Consider the following 12,001-nt stretch of genomic DNA (forward strand, 5'->3'; position numbering starts at 1 on the left):
AGAAACACTCCTGCCATCTCCAGAACCATAGCCCAGAGCTGCCCCAGACAACCCAGTGTGACGGAAGTGCTTCAAATAACAGGCACACACCACAAAACTGGGCGTGGACATTAGCCTTCCCTGCAACCTCAGCTGAATGTCCCAGAGCTGGGAAGGTGGAGCAGTGTGAATTAACAAAGCCCCATTCAGCCATCATTTGAGCAGACTGGGAGCCTCCCTACACAGCCCAGCAGCCCAGAACTGCCCTGGGGGGACGGCACTCACCTGTGACATAGCACAGTCATCCTCAACAGAGGACCCGGGGTGCACAGCCTGGAAGAGGGGCCCACTTGCAAGTCTCAGGAGCCATACGCCAATACCAAAGACTTGTGGGTCAGTGGCAGAGACAAACTGTGGCAGGACTGAACTGAAAGATTAGACTATTGCAGCAGCTTTAAACTCTAGGATCATCAGGGAGATTTGATTGTTAGGGGCCACCCCCCCTCCCCGACTGCCCAGAAACACACCCCACATACAGGGCAGGCAACACCAACTACACACGCAAGCTTGGTACACCAATTGGGCCCCACAAGACTCACTCCCCCACTCACCAAAAAGGCTAAGCAGGGGAGATCTGGCTTGTGGAGAACAGGTGGCTCGTGGACGCCACCTGCTGGTTAGTTAGAGAAAGTGTACTCCCACGAAGCTGTAGATCTGATAAATTAGAGATAAGGACTTCAATAGGTCTACAAACCCTAAAAGAACCCTATCAAGTTCAGCAAATGCCACGAGGCCAAAAACAACAGAAAATTATAAAGCATATGAAAAAACCAGACGATATGGATAACCCAAGCCCAAGCACCCAAATCAAAAGACCAGAAGAGGCACAGCACCTAGAGCAGCTACTCAAAGAACTAAAGATGAACAATGAGACCATAGTACGGGATATGAAGGAAATCAAGAAGACCCTAGAAGAGCATAAAGAAGACATTGCAAGACTAAATAAAAAAATGGATGATCTTATGGAAATTAAAGAAAACTGTTGACCAAATTAAAAAGATTCTGGACACTCATAGTACAAGACTAGAGGAAGTTGAACAACGAATCAGTGACCTGGAAGATGACAGAATGGAAAATGAAAGCATAAAAGAAAGAATGGGGAAAAAAATTGAAAAACTCGAAATGGACCTCAGGGATATGATAGATAATATGAAACGTCCAAATATAAGACTCATTGGTGTCCCAGAAGGGGAAGAAAAGGGTAAAGGTCTAGGAAGAGTATTCAAAGAAATTGTTGGGGAAAACTTCCCAAATCTTCTAAACAACATAAATACACAAATCATAAATGCTCAGCGAACTCCAAATAGAATAAATCCAAAAAAACCCACTCCGAGACATATACTGATCACACTGTCAAACATAGAAGAGAAGGAGCAAGTTCTGAAAGCAGCAAGAGAAAAGCAATTCACCACATACAAAGGAAACAGCATAAGACTAAGTAGTGACTACTCAGCAGCCACCATGGAGGCGAGAAGGCAGTGGCACGATATATTTAAAATTCTGAGTGAGAGGAATTTCCAGCCAAGAATACTTTATCCAGCAAAGCTCTCCTTCAAATTTGAGGGAGAGCTTAAATTTTTCACAGACAAAGAAATGCTGAGAGAATTTGCTAACAAGAGACCTGCCCTACTGGAGATACTAAAGGGAGCCCTACAGACAGAGAAACAAAGACAGGACAGAGAGACTTGGAGAAAGGTTCAGTACTAAAGAGATTCGGTATGGGTACAATAAAGGATATTAATAGAGAGAGGGAAAAATATGGCAAACAAAATCCAAAGGATAAGATGGCCGATTCAAGAAATGCCTTCACAGTTTTAACGTTGAATGTAAATGGATTAAACTCCCCAATTAAAAGATATAGATTCGCAGAATGGATCAAAAAAAATGAACCATCAATATGTTGCATACAAGAGACTCATCTTAGACACAGGGACACAAAGAAACTGAAAGTGAAAGGATGGAAAAAAATATTTCATGCAAGCTACAGCCAAAAGAAAGCAGGTGTAGCAATATTAATCTCAGATAAAATAGACTTCAAATGCAGGGATGTTTTGAGAGACAAAGAAGGCCACTACATACTAATAAAAGGGGCAATTCAGCAAGAAGAAATAACAATCGTAAATGTCTATGCACCCAATCAAGGTGCCACAAAATACATGAGAGAAACACTGGCAAAACTAAAGGAAGCAATTGATGTTTCCACAATAATTGTGGGAGACTTCAACACATCACTCTCTCCTATAGATAGATCAACCAGACAGAAGACCAATAAGGAAATTGAAAACCTAAACAATCTGATAAATGAATTAGATTTAACAGACATATACAGGACATTACATGCCAAATCACCAGGATACACATACTTTTCTAGTGCTCACGGAACTTTCTCCAGAATAGATCATATGCTGGGACATAAAACAAGCCTCAATAAATTTAAAAAGATTGAAATTATTCAAAGCACATTCTCTGACCACAATGGAATACAATTAGTAGTCAATAACCATCAGAGACTTAGAAAATTCACAAATACCTGGAGGTTAAACAACACACTCCTAAACAATCAGTGGGTTAAAGAAGAAATAGCAAGAGAAATTGCTAAATATATAGAGACGAATGAAAATGAGAACACAACATACCAAAACCTATGGGATGCAGCAAAAGCAGTGCTAAGGGGGAAATTTATAGCACTAAACGCATATATTAAAAAGGAAGAAAGAGCCAAAATCAAAGAACTAATGGATCAACTGAAGAAGCTAGAAAATGAACAGCAAACCAATCCTAAACCAAGTACAAGAAAAGAAATAACAAGGATTAAAGCAGAAATAAATGACATAGAGAACAAAAAAACAATAGAGAGGATAAATATCACCAAAAGTTGGTTCTTTGAGAAGATCAACAAGATTGACAAGCCCCTAGCTAGACTGACAAAATCAAAAAGAGAGAAGACCCATATAAACAAAATAATGAATGAAAAAGGTGACATAACTGCAGATCCTGAAGAAATTAAAAAAATTATAAGAGGATATTATGAACAACTGTATGGCAACAAACTGGATAATGTAGAAGAAATGGACAATTTCCTGGAAACATATGAACAACCTAGACTGACCAGAGAAGAAATAGAAGACCTCAACCAACCCATCACAAGTAAAGAGATCCAATCAGTCATCAAAAATCTTCCCACAAATAAATGCCCAGGGCCTGATGGCTTCACAGGGGAATTCTACCAAACTTTCCAGAAAGAACTGACACCAATCTTACTCAAACTCTTTCAAAACATTGAAGAAAATGGAACACTACCTAACTCATTTTATGAAGCTAACATCAATCTAATACCAAAACCAGGCAAAGATGCTACAAAAAAAGGAAAACTACCGGCCAATCTCCCTAATGAATATAGATGCAAAAATCCTCAACAAAATACTTGCAAATCGAATCCAAAGACACATTAAAAAAATCATACACCATGACCAAGTGGGGTTCATTCCAGGCATGCAAGGATGGTTCAACATAAGAAAAACAATCAATGTATTACAACACATTAAAAACTCGAAAGGGAAAAATCAATTGATCATCTCAATAGATGCTTGTGCCAGTTTGAGTGTATTGTGTCCCCCAAATGCCATTATCTTTATAGTCTTGTGTGGGGCAGAAGTTTTGGTGTTGGTTAGATTTGCTTGGAGTGTGCCCCACCCAGCTGTGGGAGATAATTCTGATGAGATGTTCCCATGGAGGCGTGGCCCCGCCCATTCGGGGTGGGCCTTGATCAGTGGAGCTATATAAATGAGCTGACTTGGGGGGAAGAAAGAGAGTGCAGCTGGGAGTGATGTTTTGAAGAGAAGCAAGCTTGCTGGAGAGGAACGTCCTGGGAGAAAGCCGTTTTGAGGCCGGAGCTTTGGAGCAGATGCCAGCTGCCTTCCTAGCTAACAGAGGTTTTCCGGAGGCCATTGGCCATCCTCCGGTGAGGGTACCCGATTGCTGATGTGTTGCCTTGGACGCTTTGTGGCCTTAAGACTGTAACTGTGTAGCGAAATAAATCCCCGTTTTATAAAAGCCAATCCATCTCTGGTGTTTTGCATTCTCCAGCATTAGCAAACTAGGACAGATTTTGGTACCAGAGAAGTGGGGTGCTTTTGCTGCTGAGTTTGCAAATACCAAACATGTTGGAACGGCTTTTTAAATGGATAAGGGGGAATTTCTGGAAGAGTTGTGAGGAGCTTGACAGAAAAGGCCAAAACTGCTTTAAAGAGACTGTTTGTGGAAATATGGACTCTAAAGATACTTCTGATGAGGACTTGAACAGAAATGATGAATGTGTTGTAAACTGGAAGAAAGGCGAACCTTGTTTTAAAGTGGCAGAGAATTTGGCAAAATTGAGTCCTGGTATCAGATGGAAGGAAGAATTTAAAAGTGACAAACTGGAATACTTAGGTGAGGAGATCTCCAGACTACCTGTGGAGGATATATCCTGGATTCTCCTTGCAGCTTATAGTAAAATGCGAGCAGAGAGAGATAAACTTAGAACTGAACTCTTGGGTTCCAAGAAATCAGAAACTGATAGCTTGGAAAATTACAGGCTTCCAGGGGGTGGAATCCCAGAAGCTACAGCCCAACCTGAGGACAAGCCAAGATTGGATAAGGAGTTAAGCAGAAAGGATTTGTGGAAACTCCTATTGTCTGATGGCTTTGACCCCTGCATGCTTCATGCAAAGCCAACAGAATTTTTGCGAGATCTTTATAGACGGAGCCATTGCCGGTCTGCACTGGAGGAGACAGACAAGGAAAAAATTAAAGGAAAAATCTCTTTAAAGACAGAGCCATGGAGGTTGAGGTCTGGAGTCAAGAGGTTTAGGGCTGGGAGAGCGGAGCAGCCCACATGCATGGAAAGGGTGAGTTTGCCCTGGAGGTCGAGGGCGGGCTTTCCGCCTCGATGCTCGGGAAGAGTTTTGCCACCTCAGGTCCCAAAGAGGGTGGAGCACATTTCCAGGGAATTGAGGAGAGCCTGGCTGCCACCACACTGTTCTGAAGGGGTTGAGCGTGTGCCCCGGAGATGGAAGGGAATCCGGGAGCTGCCCCGAGGTTTGAAGAGGGTGGGGCCGAGAAGGTGGTCTCCCCAATGTGTGGAAGTGTTGGAGCACTCACCCAAGCGTTTGGAGAGGAAAGGGCTGCCGAAAAGGCCCTTGGGAAGGGTTAGACTCCCGCTCTCTCAAGCCCCAAGGATGCAACATTGTTCTGTAAATGACTCTCAGACTTTGAAATCTAATGGAGTTTGTCCTGCAGGTTTTAGGAACTGTTTTGCTCCTGTTAACCCTGTTTTCCTTACTGTTTCTCCTTATGGCAATGGAAATGTTCATCCTATGAATGTCTCTCCTTTGTGTATTGGAAGCACATAACTTGTTCTAGGTTCACAGATCCACAGCTAGAGGGGAATTATGCCTTAGAACTGACCAAGCCTAAACTGATTTTGATGGGATTTTGTACTTAACTTTTGTTACTGAAATGATTTAAGTTTTTGTGAAATGAATGTATTTTGTATTTGGAAAGATAATGCCATTTTGGGTTCCAGGGGGTGGAATGTGCCAGTTTGAGTGTATTGTGTCCCCCAAATGCCATTATCTTTATAGTCTTGTGTGGGGCAGAAGTTTTGGTGTTGGTTAGATTTGCTTGGAGTGTGCCCCACCCAGCTGTGGGAGATAATTCTGATGAGATGTTCCCATGGAGGCGTGGCCCCGCCCATTCGGGGTGGGCCTTGATCAGTGGAGCTATATAAATGAGCTGACTTGGGGGGAAGAAAGAGAGTGCAGCTGGGAGTGATGTTTTGAAGAGAAGCAAGCTTGCTGGAGAGGAACGTCCTGGGAGAAAGCCGTTTTGAGGCCGGAGCTTTGGAGCAGATGCCAGCTGCCTTCCTAGCTAACAGAGGTTTTCCGGAGGCCATTGGCCATCCTCCGGTGAGGGTACCCGATTGCTGATGTGTTGCCTTGGACGCTTTGTGGCCTTAAGACTGTAACTGTGTAGCGAAATAAATCCCCGTTTTATAAAAGCCAATCCATCTCTGGTGTTTTGCATTCTGCAGCATTAGCAAACTAGGACAATGCTGAAAAAGCATTTGACAAAATCCAACATCCCTTTTTGATAAAAACACTTCAAAAGGTAGGAATTGAAGGAAACTTCCTCAACATGATAAAGAGCATATATGAAAAACCCACAGCCAGCATAGTACTCAATGGTGAGAGACTGAAAGCCTTCCCTCTAAGATCAGGAACAAGACAAGGATGCCCGCTGTCACCACTGTTATTCAACATTGTGCTGGAAGTGCTAGCCAGGGCAATCCGGCAAGACAAAGAAATAAAAGGCATCCAAATTGGAAAAGAAGAAGTAAAACTGTCATTGTTTGCAGATGATATGATCTTATATCTAGAAAACCCTGAGAAATCAACGATACACCTACTAGAGCTAATAAACAAATTTAGCAAAGTAGCAGGATACAAGGTTAATGCACATAAGTCAGTAATGTTTCTATATGCTAGAAATGAACAAACTGAAGAGACACTCAAGAAAAAGATACCATTTTCAATAGCAACTAAAAAGTCAAGTACCTAGGAATCAACTTAACCAAAGATGTAAAAGACCTATACAAAGAAAACTACATAACTCTACTAAAAGAAATAGAAGGGGACCTTAAAAGATGGAAAAATATTCCATGTTCATGGATAGGAAGGCTAAATGTCATTAAGATGTCAATTCTACCCAAACTCATCTACAGATTCAATGCAATCCCAATCAAAATTCCAACAACCTACTTTGCAGACTTGGAAAAGCTAGTTATCAAATTTATTTGGAAAGGGAAGATGCCTCGAATTGCTAAAGACACTCTAAAAAAGAAAAACGAAGTGGGAGGACTTACACTCCCTGACTTTGAAGCTTATTATAAAGCCACAGTTGCCAAAACAGCATGGTACTGGCACAAAGATAGACATATAGATCAATGGAATCGAATTGAGAATTCAGAGATAGACCCTCAGATTTATGGCCGACTGATCTTTGATAAGGCCCCCAAAGTCACCGAACTGAGCCATAATGGTCTTTCAACAAATGGGGCTGGGAGAGTTGGATATCCATATCCAAAAGAATGAAAGAGGACCCCTACCTCACCCCCTACACAAAAATTAACTCAAAATGGACCAAAGATCTCAATATAAAAGAAAGTACCATTAAACTCCTAGAAGATAATGTAGGAAAACATCTTCAAGACCTTGTATTAGGAGGCCACTTCCTAGACTTTACACCCAAAGCACAACCAACAAAAGAGAAAATAGATAAATGGGAACTCCTCAAACTTAGAAGTTTCTGCACCTCAAAGGAATTTCTCAAAAAGGTAAAGAGGCAGCCAACTCAATGGGAAAAAATTTTTGGAAACCATGTATCTGACAAAAGACTGATATCTTGCATATACAAAGAAATCCTACAACTCAATGACAATAGTACAGACAGCCCAATTATAAAATGGGCAAAAGATATGAAAAGACAGTTCTCTGAAGAGGAAATACAAATGGCCAAGAAACACATGAAAAAGTGTTCATCTTCACTAGCTATTAGAGAGATGCAAATTAAGACCACAATGAGATACCATCTAACACCGGTTAGAATGGCTGCCATTAAACAAACAGGAAACTACAAATGCTGGAGGGGATGTGGAGAAATTGGAACTCTTATTCATTGTTGGTGGGACTGTATAATGGTTCAGCCACTCTGGAAGTCAGTCTGGCAGTTCCTTAGAAAACTAGATATAGAGCTACCATTCGATCCAGCGATTGCACTTCTCGGTATATACCCGGAAGATCGGAAAGCAGTGACACGAACAGATATCTGCACGCCAATGTTCATAGCAGCATTATTCACAATTGCCAAGAGATGGAAACAACCCAAATGTCCTTCAACAGATGAGTGGATAAATAAAATGTGGTATATACACACGATGGAATACTACGCGGCAGTAAGAAGGAACGATTTGGTGAAACATATGACAACATGGATGAACCTTGAAGACATAATGCTGAGCGAAATAAGCCAGGCACAAAAAGAGAAATATTATATGCTACCACTAATGTGAACTTTGAAAAATGTAAAACAAATGGTTTATAATGTAGAATGTAGGGGAACTAGCAGTAGAGAGAAATTAAGGAAGGGGGAACAATAATCCAAGAAGAACAGATAAGCTATTTAACGTTCTGGGGATGCCCAGAAATGACTATGGTCTGTTAATTTCTGATGGATGTAGTAGGAACAAGTTCACTGAAATGTTGCTATATTATGTAACTTTCTTGGGGTAAAGTAGGACCATGTTGGAAGTTAAGCAGTTATCTTAGGTTAGTTGTCTTTTTCTTACTCCCTTGTTATGGTCTCTTTGAAATGTTCTTTTATTGTATGTTTGTTTTCTTTTTAAATTTTTTTTTCATACAGTTGATTTAAAAAAGAAGGGAAAGTTAAAAAAAAAAAAAAGAAAAAAGACAAACAAGGAAAAAAAAAAAGAAAAAAGATGTAGTGCCCCCTTGAGGAGCCTGTGGAGAATGCAGGGGTATTCGCCTACCCCACCTCCATGGTTGCTAACATGACCACAGACATAGGGGACTGGTGGTTTGATGGGTTGAGCCCTCTACCATAAGTTTTACCCTTGGGAAGACGGTTGCTGCAAAGGAGAGGCTAGGCCTCCCTGTATTTGTGCCTAAGAGTCTCCTCCTGAATGCCTCTTTGTTGCTCAGATGTGGCCCTCTCTCTCTGGCTAAGCCAACTTGAAAGGTGAAATCACTGCCCTCCCCCCTACGTGGGATCAGACACCCAGGGAAGTGAATCTCCCTGGCAACGTGGAATATGACTCCCGAGGAGGAATGTAGACCTGGCATCGTGGGATGGAGAACATCTTCTTGACCAAAAGGGGGATGTGAAAGGAAATGAAATAAGCTTCAGTGGCAGAGAGATTCCAAAACGAGCCGAGAGATCACTCTGGTGGGCACTCTTACGCACACTTTAGACAACCTTTTTAGGTTCTAAAGAATTGGGGTAGCTGGTGGTGGATACCTGAAACTATTAAACTACAACCCAGAACCCATGAATCTCGAAGACAGTTGTATAAAAATGTAGCTTATGAGGGGTGACAGTGGGATTGGGAATGCCATAAGGACCAAACTCCACTTTGTCTAGTTTATGGATGGATGTGTAGAAAAGTAGGGGAAGGAAACAAACAGACAAAGGTACCCAGTGTTCTTTTTTACTTCAATTGCTCTTTTTCACTCTAATTATTATTCTTGTTATTTTTGTGTGTGTGCTAATGAAGGTGTCAGGGATTGATTTAGGTGATGAATGTACAACTATGTAATGGTACTGTAAACAATCGAAAGTACAATTTGTTTTGTATGACTGCGTGGTATGTGAATATATCTCAATAAAATGATGATTAAAAAAAAAAAGAAAAAAGAAAAAAAAAAAAAAGTAGTTCAGACTTAAGAACGGACTCGGAAGCACCAAGCAGGAGCATCTTCATGAGACAGCCTCCTGAGAACCAGGAATCCAATCAGATGGTTTTTAGACTTCAGAGAACCTAGATCTAATCTGAAGAGAAGACGATTCTGCCATTCATATCACTCTTTTTTTTTTCTTTTTGGTATGAGTATCCTATTTTATTTAACTGTAATATTTGGCATTTATTCAACAAACAAATTACACCAAATTACCGGCATAATTATAGCTAACACATGGACAATGTTCTAGGATCTCTATTAAGGAGACATCAGCAAGTAAGACTTTCCTGGATACTTTAAAATAGTTTCAAAACTGTTTGGGTCAATTCAAACAGCTAATAAAAGCTATAGGCACTTTCTTTCACTCCTCATATCCCCAAAGAAAAATGCTGACATAAAATTTCAGAGGATTATTTGACATTCCTGAAACTTGACCTTAGACTGCAGGCTAAAAATCCATGGTCTACTGTGACAAACATCATTTGGCAACACAAAATCATTCTAGATGTTACTATTTCAGGTTCTCAATAACACCAATATAATAAAAGAATAATACCAATACTACCACCAATGATATGAATACTGAAAACAGATTATTTTGTGTTTTGCTTTATAGTTCTTTTTGTCCACATCACTCTTTTTAAACCCTAGTCAACTCTGATCCCTTGCACCTGAGCCTTACTGTGAACAAGAGACAGCAAGAAAGAGAATGAAAGAAAAATGAAAAAGTGACTCTGAGAATACCCAAGTGGGAAGTGCTGGGGAGCAGATGACCTGGGCCCAAAGCACAGAACAGCTTCTGTAGCAATGAACTGAACAGAGGCTGGTGAGGTCATCAGAACTGCTGTTAGGGGTGATTTAAGCTGTAACAGGCACAAAGGAGAAATTGCAGTGAATGCAGTAACTGCCAGAAAGATGGGAAAAATAGACATAAGGAAGCTTCACGTGGTTCTCTCTCTAGAGGTTAGATGCGAGTCAAAAAGCCCACCCTGGGGGAGCAACTGGAGAGATGATGATGGTTGAATGCAGTCCATGATCCTGGACTGGAGCCAGCAATGGAGGAGAGGGGGCCTGTGGGGACATTGTTGGGATGCTGGAAGGGACTGGAATGTAGAATGTGGGTTTCACGTCAATATTAAATTGCTTAAGCTTGATGGATGTGCTTAAGGTAGTTGCCTGGATGGGTGTCTTTGTTCTTGGGACATGGACATGGAAGTGTTGGGTGTTCAGGGAGCATGGTGTGTACAGCCTACTCTCAAGCATTTGGAAGGTGGATGGATGGATGGATGGATGGATGATCAGCTAGATGGCCAGATGATGGATGGACAGATGGATGGATGGATATAAATATATGTATAGAATGATACAGCAAGTGTAATGAACTATTGAGAGTTCATGAATCTGGGTGTCTGGGTGGGGGATATGTTGGAGTTCTCTTATGGGTTTTGTATTATTTTTGCAACTGTCCTGTGGGTTTGAAGTTATTTCAAAATAGAAAGTTAAAAAAAAATAAAAGGCTATCCTGGTTTTGTACCTATAAACTATGATTATGCAAAGAAACAAGCATTCTACCTAAGGAATCAGGAGTCTCAAGATTGTTCACTTAAGGGAAAAGGGAGATGTAGTTGGCTATGAGTCCCCCAAACCTTCCATAAATGCCACGAAAAGGAATTCTATAATTCAAGAAGTGCAAAATGTTGGCATCAGCAGACACGCCCACCGGACAGTAAAATCTAAAGAGCAGCACTAACCTGTTCAGGGTTCACATGACAAAACATGGAAATCTTCTCCTTCACAGCCATCTCTATGGGCGTTGAACTTCTGCAGACAATCTGTCAAAGTCAGTTATGCATAGGTCAACAAGCAGGAATCAGGCTGCTTTCATGGCCACTGGTTTTCAGGAGGATGCTACATTAACTTTTCTATAAGAGTATTCCCCAAGTACGTACTCAGACACTTTGGGCATTCCACTGAACTTTCAGAACTTGGTCTGATCGCTATAGAAGCAAATAAAATCAAATTCCATGGAAATCTACCAGTCAGAACTTGAAATATTGAGATGTCTCTAGAGAACAGTCAAGGCTCACATATGTTGCTTCTTTAAATACAAGAAGAGAGCTAGACCAGGGGTTGGCAAACTTTTTCTCTAAAGGGCCAGATATTTGGCTGTGTAGATCATGCACTCTCTGTCTTGACTACTTAAATTCCCATTGTAGTGAGGAAGCAGCTATAGACAATATCTAAATGAACGTGCATGGCCGTGACCCGATAAAACGTTATTTACAAAAGCAGGCAACCCGCCTGCAGGCCCCAGCTTGCCTACCCTTAATCTAGACTACTGGCAATAATTGGGTGCCTTGCCATAAGGACACATCGCTGTTTAGACTCAAAATAAGAGCAATGATACCTCTTCCCAGCAGGGTTCCAGAAAAATCTCCAAGGTACCA

The 12,001-nt window shown here is 41.2% G+C and overlaps 1 protein-coding gene across 5 annotated transcripts in view; it reads right to left on the reverse strand.

Moving 5' to 3' along the window:
* Positions 1–12,001, reverse strand: part of CTPS2 (CTP synthase 2) — a 383,279-nt gene that overhangs the window by 338,090 nt on the left and 33,188 nt on the right. For all 5 annotated transcript variants that reach the window (XM_037822637.1, XM_037822638.1, XM_037822635.1 and 2 more), the window contains one exon: positions 11,306–11,386. In XM_037822637.1, the coding sequence (XP_037678565.1) occupies positions 11,306–11,386 (81 nt within the window). The remainder of the gene's footprint in view (positions 1–11,305; positions 11,387–12,001) is intronic.

This window comes from Choloepus didactylus, chromosome X (assembly GCF_015220235.1).
Source record: "Choloepus didactylus isolate mChoDid1 chromosome X, mChoDid1.pri, whole genome shotgun sequence".
In the NCBI taxonomy this organism is placed as follows: Eukaryota; Metazoa; Chordata; class Mammalia; order Pilosa; family Megalonychidae; genus Choloepus; species Choloepus didactylus.